Source organism: Pleuronectes platessa, chromosome 6, assembly GCF_947347685.1.
Source record: "Pleuronectes platessa chromosome 6, fPlePla1.1, whole genome shotgun sequence".
Taxonomy (NCBI): Eukaryota; Metazoa; Chordata; class Actinopteri; order Pleuronectiformes; family Pleuronectidae; genus Pleuronectes; species Pleuronectes platessa.
In genome coordinates, this window is record NC_070631.1 from 2509586 (window position 1) to 2529710 (window position 20125).

A 20125-nucleotide genomic window follows, 5' to 3' on the forward strand; every position below is an offset into this window, starting at 1 on the left:
TGGAAATATTTCAGCAGACCTAACAAGGCTAACCCTCCCCCCACACCCCCCCCCCCCCCCTCACCAAACACACACACACACACACACACACACACACACACACACACACACACACACACACACACACACACACTTCCAAAAATACAGCCCAATCCTTGACTCTGCTGCTGTAAGGAACCCTGCCAGAGGAGTCTTGCCACTTGGGGACTGGAGACTCGGGACTCTGCTCTCTTTGCCCCCTCACTCACAGACCTACACTCATTCTTAACAGTGTTTGAGTGGAAAGAGAAACCAGACAGTTAAATAATGTTCCTCTCATGTTCCTCTCATGTTCCTCTGTGGCTCGTCTGCACGGTTCTCCACAGATCGTATGGAACAGGATGATATTTATACACTCCTCCAAAAATAAATAAATAAACCTACAGCCTCTGTGTCTGTGGTTGATGTTTTTACAGATTTATTGTTTTATTATAACAGTATATTCAGCTTTTTATATGAATATCTCATACTGGATGGCACAGGTTCTCAATAGCTTCTGATTAAAGGACTTCCAACAATCAATCAATCAATCAATGAATCAATCAATTTATATCTACCTGCAGTATCCCTTACTTTCTGCTTATTTTCCACTCACTGTCGCTTAAAAAAAGTTGCAACCAAATTCTTTTAGTTCACAAGAAGTTGAGATAAAAGATGTGAATGTAGCAGCTCGTTAGTCCCTCTGCTGGACAATAAAGGGAACTGCACCAACGCTATTTCACCTCCCACTTCCTTTGGAATCAGCCAGGCCAGAAAAAAATAACCATAATTATCACAATAAATGTAAAACTATTATTTCTTTCAAACATTAAATCACTGAACAAATCTGATGAATTATGTGTTATCTTCCTCACTGTTCTCCAAACGCTGCATCAACTCTATATTGATAAATATATTTAACCTTTGTTATGTTGCTGTGGAAAATCTCCTCCTACTTCCTCCCCTTCCTCACCTGGGCGTCTACTTCCTGCTGTGGCTCCGCCTGCAGAAGATAAACAGGAAGCTCACCTGGTTCTTTCTTCCTGAGCAAACATGGCCGACCTCGTGCTGCAGATCTCATCCCCTCAAGTTTGGGCCGTTTGTGTTTGAGCGATTTTGTGTTTTTGATGATTGTGTTGAAGTTGAAGTTATGTTAAGTCTTTTTAATTTAGTCGTAGTAAACAGGTTGGTTTTCAAGTGGCTTCCAATAGGTTTTAGAATAGATTTTTAAGGTTCTTTTGATTCTTAATTCCTCCTTAAAATCTACTTTTCCCGTAATGCATTTTGTGATTTAACCTAATTCTAGTTTTTACTATTGTAATGTAGCTTTACGAGATTTTATTATATCCTTTTATTGCGTTTGCTGGTTATGTTTCATGTATTTTTACTTTACTTACTGTATTTTGTTTGTTAAGCAATTTGTAGCTTTGTTTTTAGAAACGCTATATGAATAAAAATCGTATTACTATTAATGTCGTAGTAGGTTTGACAATATTTAAGTTGGTGTTCAGGCTGTTTTAGTTCATAAGAGGATAAATATGTTATGTAATGTTATATTAATAACCTGTTTTGCATCTTGTGCTACAATTGACTATTTTAAATATAATTTAGAAACCTTCCTTTTTAATCTCACTCTTATTTCAGCTTGATTCTCTAATGATCTTATGTTCTTTTACCTCTTGTGTGTTATTGCACAGTTTATACTTTATCTGTTTATGCATACTTATGTTTTTCTTCCCCTTGTTTCCCACAATGTTGTTTTCCAGCTTCTATATAAATAAATCTCACTTATCAACAACATTTACCTGCTGCAGTTCCTTCAGTTATGTTTATCTGTTAGTTTAGTGGTTGTCATCATCATAAGGGTCAAGGGTCAAGGCCCCTGAAGGGTCAGAGGTAGTGAGATGACTGCAGGTGTGGATGAAGCACGACAAACCGATGACATAGCACTAGTCGTTTAAAACCTCTGCAGGGAGTTGATGCTAAATGAGCTCACGTGACCTCAGGTTAATCTTCTGTGCTTTTTATTACTTGACCTTTTTTTTTTATTAATTCTCTGTTATTTAAATGAAACCATTTCAGAGGTTTAGAGGTTGAACTTATAATAAAGATGATTCAATTAGTGAAGTCAGGTTTGCTGCTGCTCGGCTGAAGAAGCTTTCTGAACTGAACAGGGGCCAATCATAGTTAAGCCTGGGCCAGTACCCCCCCTTGCCCCCCCCCCCCCCCCCTTGGATCCGCACCTGTCTACTGTCCACTCTGAAATTGCACAAGCAAATAATATAGTTATTTTAGTTATATCCTATTTTATTTGTCTTTGACTTAAGTTTCACCTATTTTGTTTTGTTTTTATTTTACAGTAGATATCCCTCACTCTGTACTGTGCTTAGCTTTATTTGATTGTTCTAGTTCATTGTAGTTTATTGTAGTTCATTGTAGTTTATTGTAGTTTATTGTAGTTTATTGTAGTTTACAGTGAACTGTTCTTCAGCCTCAGATCCTGACAGGAAATCGATGATCCTCTGTCAAAGCTCAGGTCGGTGACGTGTCGTCACGTGATTGGTTCAGCAGCTGCTCGAGTTAATAAACGAATTTAATTCACATTTTATTTTGTTTTTTTCTCCTTTAAAAAATCCCAATCTGATTTCAGCACCGGAGCTGTCCGCGTGAGGAGAGGATGCTGAGCGCGAGCTGCTGAAGGTACCCCCCCCCTCCCTCTCCTCTCTCTCTCTCTCTCTCTCTCTCCCATCCCTCCTCTTCTCTCTCTACGCTCTCTCTCTCCCTCCCTCTCCTCTCTCTCACTCTCTCTCTCTCCCATCCCTCCTCTTCTCTCTCTACGCTCTCTCTCCCTCCCTCTCCTCTCTCTCACTCTCTCTCTCCCATTCCTCCTTTTCTCTCTCTCACTCTCGCTCTCGCTCTCCCTCCTCTATTCTCTCTCCCTCTCCTCTCCTCTACTATATCTCTCTCTTTCTCTTTCTCTCTCCCCTCCCACCTCCCTCTCCCTCTCTCTCTCTCTCCCTGGCTCGCTCCTCTCCTCCTCCACACGCACAAAACGCTCTGTCATGGCGTCTTCCAACCATGTTACCCCCACCAACTGTAGCTGGTGGCCCATCTCAGCCATGGACGAGGACGGTAAAATCACGGACGGGGAGGAGAGCGAGGAACCGACGGCAGAGCCCAAACCCTTCAGTAAAGACAGGCTGGTGCTTTACCACTGGACGCAGTCGTTCGCCTCCCAGAAGGTAATAAAACACAGACGGCGGAGGATGAAAATGGAGGAGGCGTCTCTTTGCATGTGCAGCTCCGTGCTTGTTTTCACCATCATGTCCGAACCCTGTTGTTTTCGTGCATGTGTGCATGTTTCCTCCTGCACCGGAATATGAATGTGATCCTGCAGCTGCAGACCCGCGAGCTGCAGCAGCATCGAGCCTCGGTTCCTCGACACGAAACCAGGATTTCTGTCCAATTCAGCAGCGCATTACTAATCAGCCTCTGTCTCCGGGACACGGGGAAGCTGTTGTCCTGTCCCTGCTGCCCGAGCTGCTTTCAGCCTGTGTGCTCTGACACATGACATCCTAAATAATTCATTCAAGATGATGTGCAAAACAAACCAAAGGCCACCTTCCCCCCATCTGCAGCAGAGCCACCTGGCCGACACTAACCTATCTGTGCATCTCCTGTAAAATAGCATGGAGCACAGAACTGACCGTTTAGAACTCTTGGTTCTGAAGCAGCTTCATCGTGAGGACCTTGAGTTTGAAGAGGACAAACATCAGGTCACTGCTTTGCTAGTCAGTGGCAGTGGAAGCTACATTTCCTGTGGCTCTGGCTGTGTGAGTTACAAAGACTCTGCATGATGTGTTTTGAGAAAAGGGCTCAAGTGGGGCCCCCTCACACCAGGAGACCCCCCCCCCCCCCCCCCAAGTCCAATAGAAAGAGTAGGGTCCCTTAACGTGAGGTCCTTTCGTTCCACAGACCTTATCCCTTCTACTGTTACTGTTAATTTAACTCTTATACACAGAATAACATGTTAAACCACAGAAAGCACAAATCAGTGAGATGTTTTTCAGGTCTCACAAGTAGAGCTTCATCTTCAGTCTTTGTTAAATCGTTTAACTTGGATTTTAAAATACAAGTTTCCTGTTTCATCAGTGGTTTAGTTCACAGACTTAGGATCTTTATAGATCTTAGGTGGAAAGTGAAACTTGTAAGACTCAGATTAGCACTAAGCAGTAAACTGGACCCGTGGGCTTTAGAAGTCAGGACATCTCAGGTTTATTTGTCTTCAGTATCTTCTCCTCAAGTTCACTGGTTAAATGTCTTTTAGAAAAAGGCACTTCCTGTTTTCCTCTCTTACCTCCACGTGTGACTTATCTGCTAACACTGGTTAAACTCTTGTGTTTTTATTACTGTGAGTCTCAGACTTAAAAGATAACATAAATATTCAGTAAAAATACATTAGAATTTAATTTTTTTGTCCGAAAGGAGGAGGAAGAAGCAACATGATTGGTCTCTTTATCTCACATTTTAAAGACCAATGAATGAATCAGTTAATTAAACCGAGTCGAGATCTCACAGCTCACAGACTCATCAGAGCCACATTTGAATTTCAATCTGCACCAAATTACACACATTCATAAATATCAGATTACATTCATTAAGATCCAGGAAATATTCTCTCAGAGATCAAGGAACAAGTTAAAGAAAGTGATACAAAAATTACTGGATGTACATTAAACTTTAATAACTTCTTCTCTGACCCACATTCTTCCACCAGGTTTCATGTTCATCCCAACATAACGTCTCTAACTTGAGGTAATAACCTTTAATCTGTTTGCTGTTCAAACTCAAAGAGCCAGTGGCCCAGTGCATCATGGGACACAGGCTTGTGCACATTGCCTGGCATGTGTTTAACATATTTTAGAATATAGGACTGGATGGAGAATATCAACACAACTACCAGTAGACGTTAGCGGGTGTTAGCGGCCCCTAGAGGACGTTAGGGACATAACCTCAGTTTTGCTCCTCAGCGTCATTGAGTGTTTTGTCCTTGTGATCGCCCCCTACAGGCCGAACTTTTACGTGGATGAATCTTAAGAGTGTTTTTTCTAAAGCTCCTTATCCTCGTCTGTGTTGAAGCGACGTGTCAGGCTGCTATGTCAGTGATGAGGCTTGATTGGCGGCTCACAGTCGGAGCCGCTGTCACTCAGCAGAAGATACATGATCCTGTGAACAGACCACTGGGCAACAACACACACAGATCTCAGCACGATTTGCTTTGTGTGTTTTTGTACAATGGTGTGTGTGACATTTGTTGTCATGCAAGCTGAAGCGTGCTGTAAACAGCGTTTTTTGGGGCGGGGGTGGATTTCAGGAGATTAAGAGGCCGAGCACTAGTTGGTCCACTGCACCAGAACCCTGCTGCACATTCTGGGACTTGATATTATTCATAAACGCTCGGGACGTGATTGGTCAAAATCCGTCTGCAGCACCTTGAAAGCTCCGTGTTATATTTAGTCAGTTGTTCGTGACTTGCAGAACACCTGTTCCTCCTCTAAGAAGAGACGGTTCTAGCGTCAGTGCTTTTGGCAACGAGACACTGAGAACGATGCGGAGACAAGAGGTCCATCACGTCCCCGCTGCGTCTCTGTGAAGACACGATGGTCATCAGACTGCCGGGGGGGGGGGGGGGGGGATTATTTACACGTCTTTGTTTGCCTCAGCAAGCTCAGGAGGAAACGGGGAAGCGATGATATTGAACTTCTGCTGCACAGCACCTCCTCCCTCTCCTCCGTGTGTTGACATGCTGCTGCTGTAGCTCTCATGTCCTGAAGTGGGACATAGTATTCTACATATCCATTTAGCTCACAGGACAGGGACAGATGGCACATGTAGCGGCTCCAGACCGATGCAGCACTGGCAGCGTGGAGGCCTGCGGAGACTTACACCTTCAATGAGCCTGTGAGAGAGAAACTGTGGTGACGCCGACAAGCAGCGGAGGAGGAGGAAGAGGAAGAGGAGGGAGTTTAGTGAATGTACCAAAACAACACTGCATATAAGCAGCATGGGAGATAGTTGTAACCTCTGTATTTTATATACAGTAACACTAGAGTCATGTAAACCACTGGAGCTCAAACTAGGGATCTGTCCTGTGATCGTTCTTTATGGACTCTTCTGTTGTGGCAGATTGTAAAACATGTAAAACTCTAATTCATCAGTCGACAGTGAATCTACTTCATTAGTGCACGACTGAGATTTATCTATTTAAAACGATATCAACGTCCAAATCAAACACAGAACCCTGAACTATAGAGAATCAGTCGTTGTTGCCTCGTCGTCTGTTTTTCACGGATCAGTGTCCAGGAGAAGATAAGATACGACTTCATCGATCCAGACTAACACTACAGCAGCAGCAGGTCACAACGAGGCAGAGACCAGGGAACAGAAATAGAAGAAGGCAAAGAGAATAGAAATAAACAACAAACGCATCATATATCCTCCCACTGTAGAAGTGGTTTGTATAGAAATGTTATAAAGTAAAGAGCTATCCTCATGTGCAGAGGACACTCATGTGCAAAACGATAGTAAGTCATATAAGTAGAGTGACACGAGGAGAACCAGGTCAGTATTTAAATATTCAGTCCTTCATGGCGTCCTGCACGCTCTGAGGACGTCTGTCTCCTCCGCAGAGGGACACGACTCTGGCTCCTCAGGACTGTGTCTGTGGTGGTGGACCAGTCCAGTTTGTTGTAGAGGGGGGACACCACTGACAGTACTTGTTTACTCTAGTTTCTTCCCCCTGTTGGTAGTATTTTAGGTAGTTTTGCTCTTGAGGGTAAAGAACAGAGGTTGTTGCACCTTGTTAAGATCCATGAGACACATTGTGATTTATGATTATGGGCTGTACAGATAAAATGTGGTTTGATATTTCAGTCTCGTTGTAACGTGCTGATCTGGGTGAGGTCACTGGACAGTGTGAGTGTCTCTGCATCACCACTGAACAGTGACTCACATCATTATATAACAAACAGGGACTGTGTTGCTGCTGAGGTATTTTCATACAGAAGTTATTTACAGTGGATCAACTTTAATGCTGATTTCTGTTCCTCTGCGTTGGTCGGTTTGAGTTCCTGTCGGCCATCGTCCATCCGGAATCACTGATCTACTAAATCATTCATTACACCACGTCGGGGCCTTTTCAGCTAAACTCCCATTTCCTCGCTCTGCCTAAGCAGCCACACGTGGAGCTGCACAACCAAGTGTCGTCTCCTTTTCATTAATCTTATTCATATTAATATCTCTCCACGGGCCTCGGCTTATCGTTTATCCAGAAACTAACGGATCCTGAGTATCCTCGTTTCAGCTCAGACTTTAACACACTGTTAAAAAACAAACTCATTAGTTTGTCCGACCACACAAACAAGTCGGCTCAGCCTGTATCATCAGTTTTTATTCTGTGCAACACAAACACGTTTTCTTTTTACAAGTACGATGAGCCTCATCTTTTTATATTTCACTTCATGTACCATGTTTTGTCTTGTGGGGGATGAAACACTTTGCGTTACCTTTAAAATACTTTTCTTCTACAATTTCTTCTCCTCCATTTTTAGTAGATTATTGATTATAGTAGAAACTGCCCAACAAAACATATTGCACAGGAATGTAAAGGCAGACCTCCTGCTGTGACCCTCGTGGGCTTCTTACCCTCTTACACCTTTGCAAATGTTTCAAACACACATGTTTTTTGGAGTGTACACAAACCTCTCTGTGGTTTGGTCAGTTTTACTTCCTTCCCAGTTTGATTTCCTGCAGCAGAGCGGCAGCGAGCAGGAAACTCCTTCCTGTGAACATCTCATCTCTCCCGCTCATCAGATCCCATCACGGCTGCAACAAGCGAACGAGAGCATCTGTCACTCCCGAGGAACCGAGAAGCTAAACGTGTGTTTTCCCGGTTGCAGGTTCGTCTGGTCATCGGGGAGAAGGGCCTGGTCTGCGAGGAGCGGGACGTGAGCATGCCGCTGCAGGAGCACAAGGAGCCGTGGTTCATGAGGCTGAACCTGGGAGAGGAGGTGCCCGTCTTCCTCCACGGCGACGCCATCATCAGCGACTACAACCAGATTATAGACTACCTGGAGAAGACCTTTGTGGGAGGTACGGTCACATGATGTGGTGTGATGCTCACCTAAAGCCACACAGTGGGTTAAGGCTTCCTAGTGGAGATCTTATTGTTCTTTCATAGTTGTTTAGATGGTCAGGTCGGCCTATATTAAGGGTTCATGTCTCCTTAAGGGGTAAAATGGTAAAAAGTATTATAGCCAGAATGGAAAAAGTCAAACCAGGACTTTCTGGACTCGGGTCCTTGAGGGTTTTCAGGTCCTGGTTGTTTACAGTCAGTGTGTGAAGTGAAGACAACTGGAAGCTTCAAGTCAATGTGTTGCTCTAGTGCAGCGTGTGTCAGAGTCTCCAGCTTCACCACCACACACTCCACTGATCAGATTAGACAAAATTGGAAATGATCCCCCGGGTGAAATTTGTGGCAAAACAAGACACGAGAGAGAGAAAGAGAGAGAGAGAGAGAGAGAGAGAGTTCACCGGGCGAGCAAGTGTTTGCTACTAAGACGTAGAACTTAGAGGCAGTGAGGGAGTAAGAACAGGAGCAGGGTTTCAATTTCAATAAGCACAGTACGTGTCACCATGTGGAAGCTGCTCCTTGTGAGTCTCTCATGGAGTCCTGTGTGTTTCACTGTTTCACTGTGGGTGTGGTGAGCTTCAGTGACATCACACGAGGCCCTGTAGTGTTACACAACGTCCTGGGAGCCTCACATCAGTGACGGCCCCGAGGGAAGCTGCACGATATCGGACATTTCCCTCCTCTCAGGTTCGTTAGTGTTCAGTCGTTCGGATCAGTGAAGCCTGAACGAGTCGGAGAAGATGTGGTTCACTGAGATCGTCCCTGGTGTCTGACGTCCTCTTCTCATTCGGCCACATTTCAGCTCAGTGATACTAAAACAACTCGGTATTTCCCAGAGTGCACTGTGATGGAGTTTTGTTTGTTTGTACGTTTGAAGGTTAAAAAGAAAACATGTTTCAGAACCTGGTGCTTTCAGCCGTGAGTTAATCAGAGGGACGAGTCTCACAGGGACGTCCTGCATGGAGAGGCAGCCTCAAACCGTCAGGGTCTCTCTTTCACTGTGAACTGAAGGTGCAGCCCGACCCTGGCCCAGGTGGTTCTATCGATGGGTTCGGCTTTTTTCTGCTGACGTGACATTTCCAGCCCGGTGCTGCAGCGGCCCGGCTTCAGGACCAGGGCCTGCTTGGTATGCACAGGTCAGCAGGAAGCCGCTGGACGATGACTCAGCTTTCTGGAGCCATCGCTTATTGAAGATCAATCTTTTTATGATTCTCCTCATGAAATGAAACTCGTGCATTAGGAGAATATCGTCTAAAAGAAATGACTCATTTAAATTAGATTTTGATTGCAGGTCTGTGTTTTGTGTTCTAGTTGAAAATAGAGCAGCTCTGCTACTGGAGGGAAACTTCTCATTTATTTTCTCGATTGACGTTTTCAAAGATGAATCGTGACCAAGAAACATTTAATTGTTGTTAATATTGTGTTGTGTTATATTGTTTGTGTCTTTCTTTATAGTATTTCATATAGTATAGGTATATTATAACCTAGTAACACTGAACCAGCTGATCATAATCAACATGATGAACATTTTCATGGAAACAACAAGCTCCTCCATTCAGAGGTGAAGCCAAGACACATGAGAATTATGGGAAGTTTAGTTTTTCTCCTCGACGTTGAGAACAAAACAGATTTAATCTTAAAACTTATCTGATATCAAGTTGTCAAAGTTGTGGCGTCACAATCTCACTGCTCGTGGTGATTCTACCTTGGATGGTTAAATCATTATGGCTGATCATTCAAATCTCTGTTGAGCTCTCATCCCTTCGTTGAGGAGATTATATTCTCATGTGTTTGTGATTTAGTTTGCATGATTACACAAAAACCACTGAACCCGTGTGTGTGAAGTTGTGTGACGTGGTGGAGCAGCGTGTCGGTTCTCCTGGACTTCATGAAGGTTTCTCTCTCAACTCTCTCCAGTGTGTTTTAAATGTTACACAGAGCGAGCGGTGTTGTGTGTTACCTGGTTACCACCCGGTGCAGAGTTGTGTTATTTCTGGTTTGTGCAGCAGCAGAGTGGACGATGGTTGCTTGGAAACCTGCAGGAGCTCTGAGGTGTTTGGAGAAACCATGAAACCAGAGTCTTCTTCACTCTCCTTCGTCCTCACAGACACACGTCAACATGTCTTCTCTCCGTGTGTCGCCCACAGAAGCCGTGGCGCCGCTGATTCCTGACGCCGAGTCGCCCGTGCACGAGCGCGTGCAGCAGTACCGCACGCTGCTGGACGGCCTGCCCATGGACGCCTACACACACGGCTGCATCCTCCATCCAGAGCTCACCATCGACTCCATGATCCCAAAGTACGCCACCGAAGAAATACGCAGTAAGTGAAGCCGCCTCACCGACTGAGCAGAGGGGAGGTTACCCAGTTTATTAGGGACACCTGCAGCTGAAAGCACAGATGTTGTAAAGCACAACACTTGAATAAATATAGTTATGTTTTTTCTCTATCACTGGACTAAAGCAGCTGAATCCACTCAAGTGTGTAACATGCACACACACACACATACACACACACACACACACTCACTCACCACTTCTATTGTGCATTGATGCAGCAAGATTTGATGCTTTTTATCCTTAACACACACAGATTAATATATGGACACCATGAATAATAGTGCCTCATGTAGCTTGTGCTAATTTGATAGAAATAGATGTTGTTGCTTTGAACATTTGTGTGTCTGTGTGTGTGTCTGTGTGTGTGTGTGTGTCTGTGTGTGTGTGTGACTTCAGGACACTTGGCCAACGCTGCGACGGAGCTGATGAAGCTGGACCACGAGGAGCCTCAGCTGACAGAACCGTACCTGTCCAAGCAGAAAAAGCTCATGGTGAGTTACTGCGTGAACTTGAGATGTTTAATATTCATAAACTCTGAATGAACAGGAAGCAGAAGCAGCTGGGACACATCAACACGTTCATGACAACTTTGTCCACTTTGGGAACTGGACCAATATTTTGAATGGGCACAAAATAGTGAACTAAAGGATTTAGTGATAACATGTTTGTGAAATGGATTTTGTTTCCTATTTCAAGTGTTTTTTAAAAGATGCACAAACACATACAAATTTAACAAATTACGTAGAAACCATAATAAGCCCTTTTATGGATCTGCACCAAAGTTGAACGGGTTCTTCCCCCGAACGAGACCACGCGCTCCCACCGGGTTTCATGATGATTCCTCCAGTAGGTTTTCTATGTGACTAACAAACCAACAACTCACTCTAACTTCTGATTTCACTGTTAAACGTCATCTTCTGGTGATGATTGACAGGCGAAGATCTTGGACCACGACAACGTGAACTACCTGAAGAAGATCCTGGGGGAGTTAGCGATGGTCCTGGATCAAGTGGAGGCTGAGCTGGAGAAAAGGAAACTAGAGTATCAAGGTACATCCACAAGATTATTATCTTTGATGGCATCAAAACACATGGGTCACATTTCCAACTGTGCTCTCCCTCTCTCTCTCTCTGTGTCTCTCGTCCTCCTCCGCAGGTCAGAAATGTGAGTTGTGGCTTTGTGGACCTGATTTTACGCTAGCTGATATCTGCCTCGGAGCCTTGTTGCACAGGCTCAAGTTCTTGGGACTTTCTAAGAAATTCTGGGAGGACGGCAGCCGGCCCAACCTGCAGTCCTTTTTTATGCGTGTGCAGAAACGCTACGCTTTCCGGAAGGTCCTGGGCGACATCCACACGACCCTCCTGTCCGCCGTCCTGCCCAACGCCTTTCGGATGGTAAAAAAGAAGCCGCCCTCCTTCTTCGGCGCCTCTTTTCTCATGGGCTCGCTGGGAGGGATGGGCTACTTCGCCTACTGGTTTTTAAAAAAGAAATACATGTAGTGAATGCCCTCGTGTCGTGTTCAATGTCTGTGTATTTGTGTGATGTTTCAACTTTTCTGTAACGTTTTATGACTGCAGGAAAAACATAATGAATCTATATATAGAGAACACTATTACTTACCTGGGCGAACAAAGAAATATTAAAACATTCCATGATAAGAAATTCTCGACAGCACATTTTCTGGTGATCAAGTTTAATTTGTGGGAACTCGCTGCTCTTCTCCCTCGGGTCCTGGTTGGACTTCGGTTGGAGGCAGATCCACGTTCACTGAAAACCCACCGTAGGATCCCAGAGGAGAAGTTAAACACAGTCTCACCGACCGGGGTACAGTGACCTTTGCATGCCACCACTATGGTCACGACTCATACCTGCTGACCACGCCTCCAGCTGCCTGGGGCTCGACCAGTACAACCACTGGAAAACGTACGTGACGAGAAGAGCTGGGCCAGAGGACACGAGGAGAGGAGGAGGGAGGATAACTGCTCCGGAGTCGTTTGACATTCGGGGGAATTTGCTAATCTGCTTTGGTGATTAATTGGTGCCGTCAAACCCAGAGAATCAAAACTTTGTCATAGCGTCCAATTTCTGTTTCTAGAGCCATAAGCCAAAGGGCGGGGGGGGGGGGGGGGGGGGGGACCAGTAGATGAAGATCTCGGAAAATCTATCAAACCTTCTCTTCACAGACCTTCTCCCTTCGTGGGCATCTACCTTTTTTGTAGATGCAAATTTGGCAAAATTCCATCAAGATAAGTCTGCATATAAGTTAAATTTGTAAAAGTCAATTTGTTCCGAGCAGCCAGAGCCGGTTCAGACGTGATTGGTCAAACTAGAAACAAACTAGAAACTCTTGTCCCGCATCTTCTGATTGGTCGAGGGACGTCCCATCTCCGCAATATGGAAGAAAGTGAAAAATAAATATCCTGAATCCGCCCCCCTGATCCAGATTCATCCATTATCCATACTGCTTTGCCTATTGAGGGTGAGGGTGGTGGTGGTGGTGGGGGGGGAGCTGGAGCCAATCCCAGCTGTCGTTGGGCGGGAGGGGGGGTCACACATGGTCCCCAGCGTATCACAGGGTCAACACTTACAGAGACAAACAGCCAATCACATCTGCTGTGAAATTAGATCCTTTTAACCTAATCTGCATGACTCAGTGGGAGGAAACTCACAGAGACACGAGGAAAACATCCAGACACAGATATGAACCAAAATGAAATCCACCAGGTTCATGTTTATCTGTCGGGGGGGGGGGGGAAATGAGACAAACAGAAAGGAGACGAGTCTGAGACGTGACGTCTTCTCGTCTCGACACTCAGCAGTGAAGCAAATTTCTCCCAAATGTCAAACGATTCCTTTCAATAACTGTACACCGTGCACACAGACACACACACACAGACACACACACAGACACACACACGTGCGCTCAGTTTATTTGGAGCACCACAGGTCACACACACACACGTGGTCCACTGTCACCCTCTCTGTCGCTGAGCAGGAGTTCAGCCGGGAGGAGTCTCTCTGGTGTTTGACCGGCTGCACTGAACCGGAGGTCACTTTGTGGATTCTGCGTGGATGGTGCGATAGTGTTGCGTTAGGTTTAGGATTGTGTATTTCATTGCATGGGTTCTTTTCTTGTTGTGTAAGCGTGTCCAGGCGAGTGAACACTGAGGACTCGGTGTCTGCAGAGTTTTACGAGCCGACGTTAAAACCACAGATTTCTCAATGTGACCTCTGAAGCACCAGCGCTGCCCCCCCCCCCCCCCCCCCCCGGTCGACGCCCACTCCTCCTGACAGATGCAAGATTGTTTTTGCAGACAGATATTTTTAATTGTGCATCGTCTCGTTTATTTTACCATGCTGCATTTTTAATGAGCTCATAGGGTGAGTAAGGGGAACCGAGCGGGGAGGAAACAGCCGACTCATCCCGAGGCTAAAGGATGGAGAAGTGGAGAAAGGCCTTTTCTCTCCTCGTGGCCAGTCGCCTGTTCGATGCCGTGATTCTTCTGTTCACCCTTCAGGGGGAACCTTCCTGCTCCTGGTCAGACCTCTGGGGTTTAACAAGCTTCACAATCTGCTCCTGAACCGTGCGCTCTTATGGTTTAACTCGTGGTTGTGAGGCCCTGGCTGGACTTGTAAGCTGCTTTTGGTTTTCACGGCCGGTTACAGAGACATTCTTGCAGTGAGGCAGCTTTTCTTCCTGTCATCTGAAGAGGGGGGGGGGGGGGGGGGTGGCCTCGGACGATGGAGGTGATCGATGGGGAGATTTTCAGGACAACGTTGAACCAAAGACGATGATGATCAGAGTTCCTTTAACCGCAGCATCACCGTGCTGTGTCAATTAAACCTGATTTTCACTACGAGTAGAAGCTGTTGTTCTGATTCCAGTTTTCATGTGAGGGTGCAGGACAGTCTGGAGCTTAAGATATACATGATATACTTTAAGGTTATGCATTAGAGGAAACAGGGAGGGTGTTTGGCTTCTTGCATGTAAACGGCACATAGGAGAAGATTAGAAGTAAGGACGAGGACACTCGGGTGAAAAGGTTTCATCTGCTGATGTGATCAAATCAAATAATTAGATTGATTCTCATTCACGTTGATTTTAAGATGCAAAAACATTCACTTATTGTTTAACTGAGGGCAAAGACCTGTCGACTCGACTGCTTCACCAAGTCCTGCTGCCTGAGGGTCGGATCTGAACTTCCTGGATCACACAGAGTTCAAGTCGAGAGTCCTGGTTGTGATTTGTGGCCATTATATTTCACTATAGTATTTTTTTATTTTTTACTTTTTATTTTTTATATTTCTATATATATATATGCATTTATTTATGGTGCTTTTTATGATGTTTGTTCATAAGCCTTAATTTATTCAGTTGCCATCAATGACAAATAAATAATGAAAAATGGAATATGAAGAATCTGGTTTTTACTTTGTTACTTTGCTTCTTGAAACACGGCTACAAAACATTTAGCTTAATATTCTTAGAAATACTGAATAAATATCAATCCTCTTAAAATACTGAATCATGATCCGGATCTGCACAAATCGTTCCCCTGTTCTCAGATATGATCTATAGATGTTTTAAATGATCCTTCCACCTGCTTCAGTGTTAATCCGTCCACTAGTTTCGACAAACTTAACACATTGTTCTTCAGTGGAGCTCAAACCTCCACGAGGCCAAACACTCATATTCATCAGCTTTCTAAAAACGCCTTAACTCAAACAATATTAAAGAAAGTTGGAAAAAATAAAATCCTGGATGGTGCAAAGACATTTTCTGGATTCTTTATTGGGTCAAGCTCCACGTCTCCAAAATATTGCAATGGAATCAGTTCTGTAGTTTTAACATTATTCTGATAAGGAATAAACAAATGCAGATGAAAAGCTCCTCAACACTTTCTGTCTCTGAAGCTCGATGGTTCCTATTTAACATGTTTGGCAAATAAAGTTCAAGTCTTTAAAAACTATTTTCTAAAACAAGTGAGCACCGAGGTTTTACATCATCAATGAGGAAAACAATGGAAGTCTGTGGCAGAGAGGAATTAGCTTAGCTTGATTTTAATACATCTACTACTTTATACCTAAAGGAAACATTTCAGCTGAAACAAGAAGTTGCTTCACAAGAAAATAAAATTGCAAATGTTTCAACAATTGATTTATCATTTAAAATCACCATATATTTCTCTTATAAATAGATAGTAAACTATTTCTTTGGAGTTTGGACCATTGGAACAGTGACATTTTGTCATTATTCATATTTTTAAATGATTGTGTAAATACTTGTTCGATGCAGCCCTAAATAATTTAATACTACAATACTAACTGAATATTTCCAGCCTTGTCCTCTGAAGTATTTTAATAATGTGTTGTACTTGTAGGACTGGTCTACAACTACAGTTCAATTACCCTGTTATATGAAATTTAAATATAATGTTAACACGCTGTATAACCTGGAGGATGAAAAGTGGCCACTGATCAGATCACTCATCTATTAGTTCAGAACATTATAAGGCAACAAACAAACAATCAGCCAGCGTGAGAACCTCTCTGGAGAACGTCCACACAACCGGGTTCGGACTTTCTTTGGAGTTTGTTTCACATGTGAGGAGTTCAGCAGGAGATTCTCCACTGGAGACACAAACCTCCGGAGAGGTCAAGTGAGAGGAGGCGCAGGAACGAGGAGGCGCAGGAGACTCATGATGAATCCTCCGGAGAATCTCCTGCTGTGGTCTCACATGGGCTCACTCATTATCTGGAGGTTTTACTCTTGGGGGGGGGGGACTGACAAGAAAAGCTGACTTGGACTTGTGCGTTCTCACATTCAGTCCCTCTGGATAATTTCAGGAGAACATCTGGAGTTCAGGTCTGAGAGCAGCTACAGAGGCTGAATGTGAGGAGCCGGACAAAGGAGGCAGCGTCGTGTGTTTATCTCAGATTACCAGGAGTCATTTTGGGAACGGCAGCTGCCAGACACCGGGAGGAGCCACCAGCCGGCCCTCCTGCACAAGATGACCTTTCTATAAGTTAGAGGAGTGCGACAGCTCGGACCTGGGGACAGAACATCTACTGTAGTGTGTCGGAAACGTGAGAAACAACGTGGTAGAGGAGCGTTTGAGTGCAGCTCAGGCGTGTTGCTTCTTCTCCTTCGGGTGGCGCTGTGGGGGGAGTCCTGGAGACAAGGGGTTTAGATACCAGACCCGGTAGGTGAGGTACCAGGCCAGCAGAGCGCACGTGGTGCCCAGCCACTTCTGGATCGACTCATGGAAGTAAACAGAGGTGCAGGCAAACATCCACACCCAGAGGGTCACCAGCACGTTCAAGGCCACGTAGAGCAGGTTGAGGACCAGCCGGGGCAGCGGGGACAGTCCAGCTGTCTTCACCGAGGCCATGGGCGCTATCTCCTCCACGATGAAGAGGGCGGAGTAACACAGGATGAAGGAGTGGCCCGAGATGTCGTAGCCCCACCAGTGGAAGCCGGCGCGCCTGCAGGACACTTTGGTCGTGAGCTCCGAGTTCAGCGCCTCCATGGAGGAGGTCTCAAAGCAGGAGCCGGTCACGTCCTCGATGTAGAAGAAGGTCTCGGTGCACACGTACCACACGGCCGACGCCACCGCCAGGGACAGCAGCCGCCGGCCGAGGAAGGAGGGGCTCCGGCTGAAGGAGGAGTTGGACAGGAGGACGAAGGGCGTCAGCAGCAGCAGCGTCCAGCCCCAGGACACTTTGACAAAGTACCTGCAGGACAAGACAGACGCTGACTCTGGGTTCTATTCTCCTTTCCTAACTCCTCACAGTCTCCTTTCCTAATACCTCAGAGATTATCCTTTCCTAGCTCTTCACAGGTTCTCCTTTCCTAACTCTACTCACAGAGTCTCCTTTCCTTATACCTCACAGATTCTCCTTTCCTAACTCCTCACAGATTCTCCTTTCCTAACTCCTCACAGTCTCCTTTCCTAACTCCTCACAGTCTCCTTTCCTAACTCCTCACAGATTCTCCTTTCCTAACTCCTCACAGATTCTCCTTTCCTAATACCTCACAGGTTCTCCTTTCCTAACTCTACTCACAGAGTCTCCTTTCCTAATACCTCAAAGATTATCCTTTCCTTATACCTCACAGATTCTCCTTTCCTAACTCCTCACAGATTCTCCTTTCCTAACTCCTCACAGATTCTCCTTTCCTAACTCCTCACAGATTCTCCTTTCCTAATACCTCAAAGATTATCCTTTCCTTATACCTCACAGATTCTCCTTTCCTAATACCTCAGCCATTATCCTTTCCTAACTCCTCACAGATTCTCCTTTCCTAATACCTCACAGTTTCTCCTTTCCTAACTCCTTACATATTCTCCTTTCCTAATACCTCACAGTTTCTCCTTTCCTAACTCCTTACATATTCTCCTTTCCTAACTCCTGACAGATTAGCCTTTCCTAACTCTCCTCACAGGTTCTCCTTTCCTAATACCTCAGAGATTATCCTTTCCTAACTCCTAACAGATTCTCCTTTCCTAATACCTCAGAGATTCTCCTTTCCTAGTCCCTCACAGATTCTCCTTTCTTAACTCCTCGGTGAGTCTCCTTTCCTAATACCTCACAGATTCCTCTTTCCTAACTCTCCTCACACTTTTGTATAGTACATTAATGTTGACGTCATGAAAACCAGGGAGCCCCTCCTCTCACCTTTGTGACGTCAGCAGGTGACCTGTCCCTGAGCTACAGGTGTCTCTGACTAGCACTGTGAAGCTAACGGCTAACTGCTAACAGCTAACAACAGAGCTAACAGCCACTCACACGTTCAGCAGGTTGCGGCTGCTGCTGAAGTAAGTCTCCGGGACGAGCTCCAGCTCCTTCAGCACGGAGCCCAGCACCGTCAGCAGCACGAAGACCCCGGGGAAGTAGAGCCTGAGAGCCGGTGTCCTCCACAGAGACAGCAGCCTCTCCACCGTCACGTCCACCGCCGCCATGTTGAACTGTTCAAATAACTTTATTAACACAAACACTACAGCTTAACATTCCAACAACGATCACAGGCAGCTGACAAAGTGCAGGACACACGTTACAGTATTATATCAAAATCATGATAATACAATAACAATAATAATAATTATAATACTTACAATTATAATACAATTGTAATACTTACAATAATGACACTTACAGTGATGATACTTAACTTTATAATACGTAACATATAATTAAAGTGTGAGTAATAAGTGTGTTCGAGACTAAATGAAATTGGGATTTTGAATATATAATTATAATAAAGAAATAAGATTAGTTCCACAAATTTTCTTCATGATTATCATGATTAGTATGATTAGTATTATGATTATTATTATTATAATTACAGCAAATGTATTTTTAAAAGATGCTAAGGGCGGAAGTTGCTCTGACATCCCCGGCGTAGATCAACCAATGAGGTATCTTGGCTGACACCTGCTGTACAGAGTGGTGTACTGCTACTGGAGATTGTGTGAAAGCAGATACTGTTCAAGCTGGCAGTGGATAATAAATTAATACAGATGTATTTATATCAAATGGATGATAATTGCAGTGAAAATGTACTTTCTGGCGGCATCATGCCTGATCTAAATCTAAATCTAAATTTAAATCTTGATCTAAATCTAAATCTAAATTTAAATCTTAATCTAAATCTAAATCTAAATCTTAGAACAAAACAAATCTCTACAAGAAAAACTGTCAAACTATTTCTTCTTTCTACAGTCATCATCATAATGTCAGGTCATTCAAACCTGGTCAAAAGAGTAAATATACTCCTCCTTCCATCCATCAGTAAGGAAATGTTTTCATGGATTGAATAGTGGTTGTTTTCTTGTGGAGTGACTCATGAAGTGTGTGTTCGTGGTGCTCTGAGTTCTAAAGGAAAGGCTGAGCTCTTGCTGAGTCATCACAGTTGTACCGGAGGATTGATGCACTCTGACTCGGCAAACAAGCGTCTCCTAGAAATGCAGTCTGCAGGCATGGCCGGGGTTCGGCTGATTGTTCTTGAATGTCTCACTGTTCAGATATGTCAACACAAGAGTTGATTTAAGGGACCTAAGGTTTTAAAACGTGGGTTATACAATTAAGAAAACGTTTGATGCTAATTCAAATATTGAAAATGACTCTTACTCTTACTGTTAGACTGCAGATATGTGATCCTGCTCAATGCAAACACTGAGAGAATCTCCTTCACTATGGGAAAGGGAATGAAACATAAAACAAAAAAACTACAGTAGACATCTTGGCTGCTTTTTCAAAAGGCTGCAGCTTTCCTGTGCAGAATGAATTATTAAAACAAACTGAGTTTCTTCCTGCATCCAGGAGGAGAAGCTGCTCATTGACTTTGCTGATTTAGTGCCCGACTGCACGATGACGCTGCAGAGACACCAGTCCTGATGTCTTCAGTTTTCTTCCAGAGACAAAGGTCAGAACTTTGGATTTGTTCCGTCTGTTTTCTGAAGATGTTTTATATGTGGCCACCTGAGGGCAGAGTCACAACCTTTAGACACAACACGGTCACATTATATCATATGAAGAAGAATCTCAAGCCACAGTGAAGGCAGATGCTGTGAGGTCAT

At 44.5% G+C, this 20125-nt stretch overlaps 2 protein-coding genes across 5 annotated transcripts; one reads left to right on the top strand and one right to left on the bottom strand.

Annotated features, from left to right (window-relative positions):
* Positions 1-3080: 3080 nt before the first annotated feature.
* Positions 3081-12046, top strand: gdap1l1 (ganglioside induced differentiation associated protein 1-like 1). 4 transcript variants are annotated; one of them, XM_053424916.1, is made up of 6 exons: positions 3081-3260; positions 7968-8169; positions 10357-10530; positions 10944-11038; positions 11482-11596; positions 11703-12046. In XM_053424916.1, the coding sequence occupies exons 1-6, from the start codon at positions 3081-3083 to the stop codon at positions 12044-12046; spliced, it is 1110 nt and encodes a 369-aa protein (XP_053280891.1). The 4 variants fall into 4 exon arrangements, with proteins under 4 accessions (XP_053280891.1, XP_053280892.1, XP_053280894.1 ...); XM_053424917.1 differs by having other exon boundaries at positions 7977-8169; XM_053424919.1 differs by lacking the exon at positions 10357-10530 and having other exon boundaries at positions 7977-8169.
* Positions 12047-15319: 3273 nt separating this feature from the next.
* Positions 15320-18509, bottom strand: fitm2 (fat storage inducing transmembrane protein 2). Its single transcript, XM_053424933.1, has 2 exons — positions 18336-18509; positions 15320-17282 (listed from the first exon to the last, which is right to left on the bottom strand). Exons 1-2 carry the CDS (start codon positions 18506-18508, stop codon positions 16673-16675), a joined length of 783 nt encoding a protein of 260 aa, XP_053280908.1. The 5' UTR covers position 18509; the 3' UTR covers positions 15320-16672.
* Between the last annotated feature and the right edge of the window lie 1616 nt (positions 18510-20125).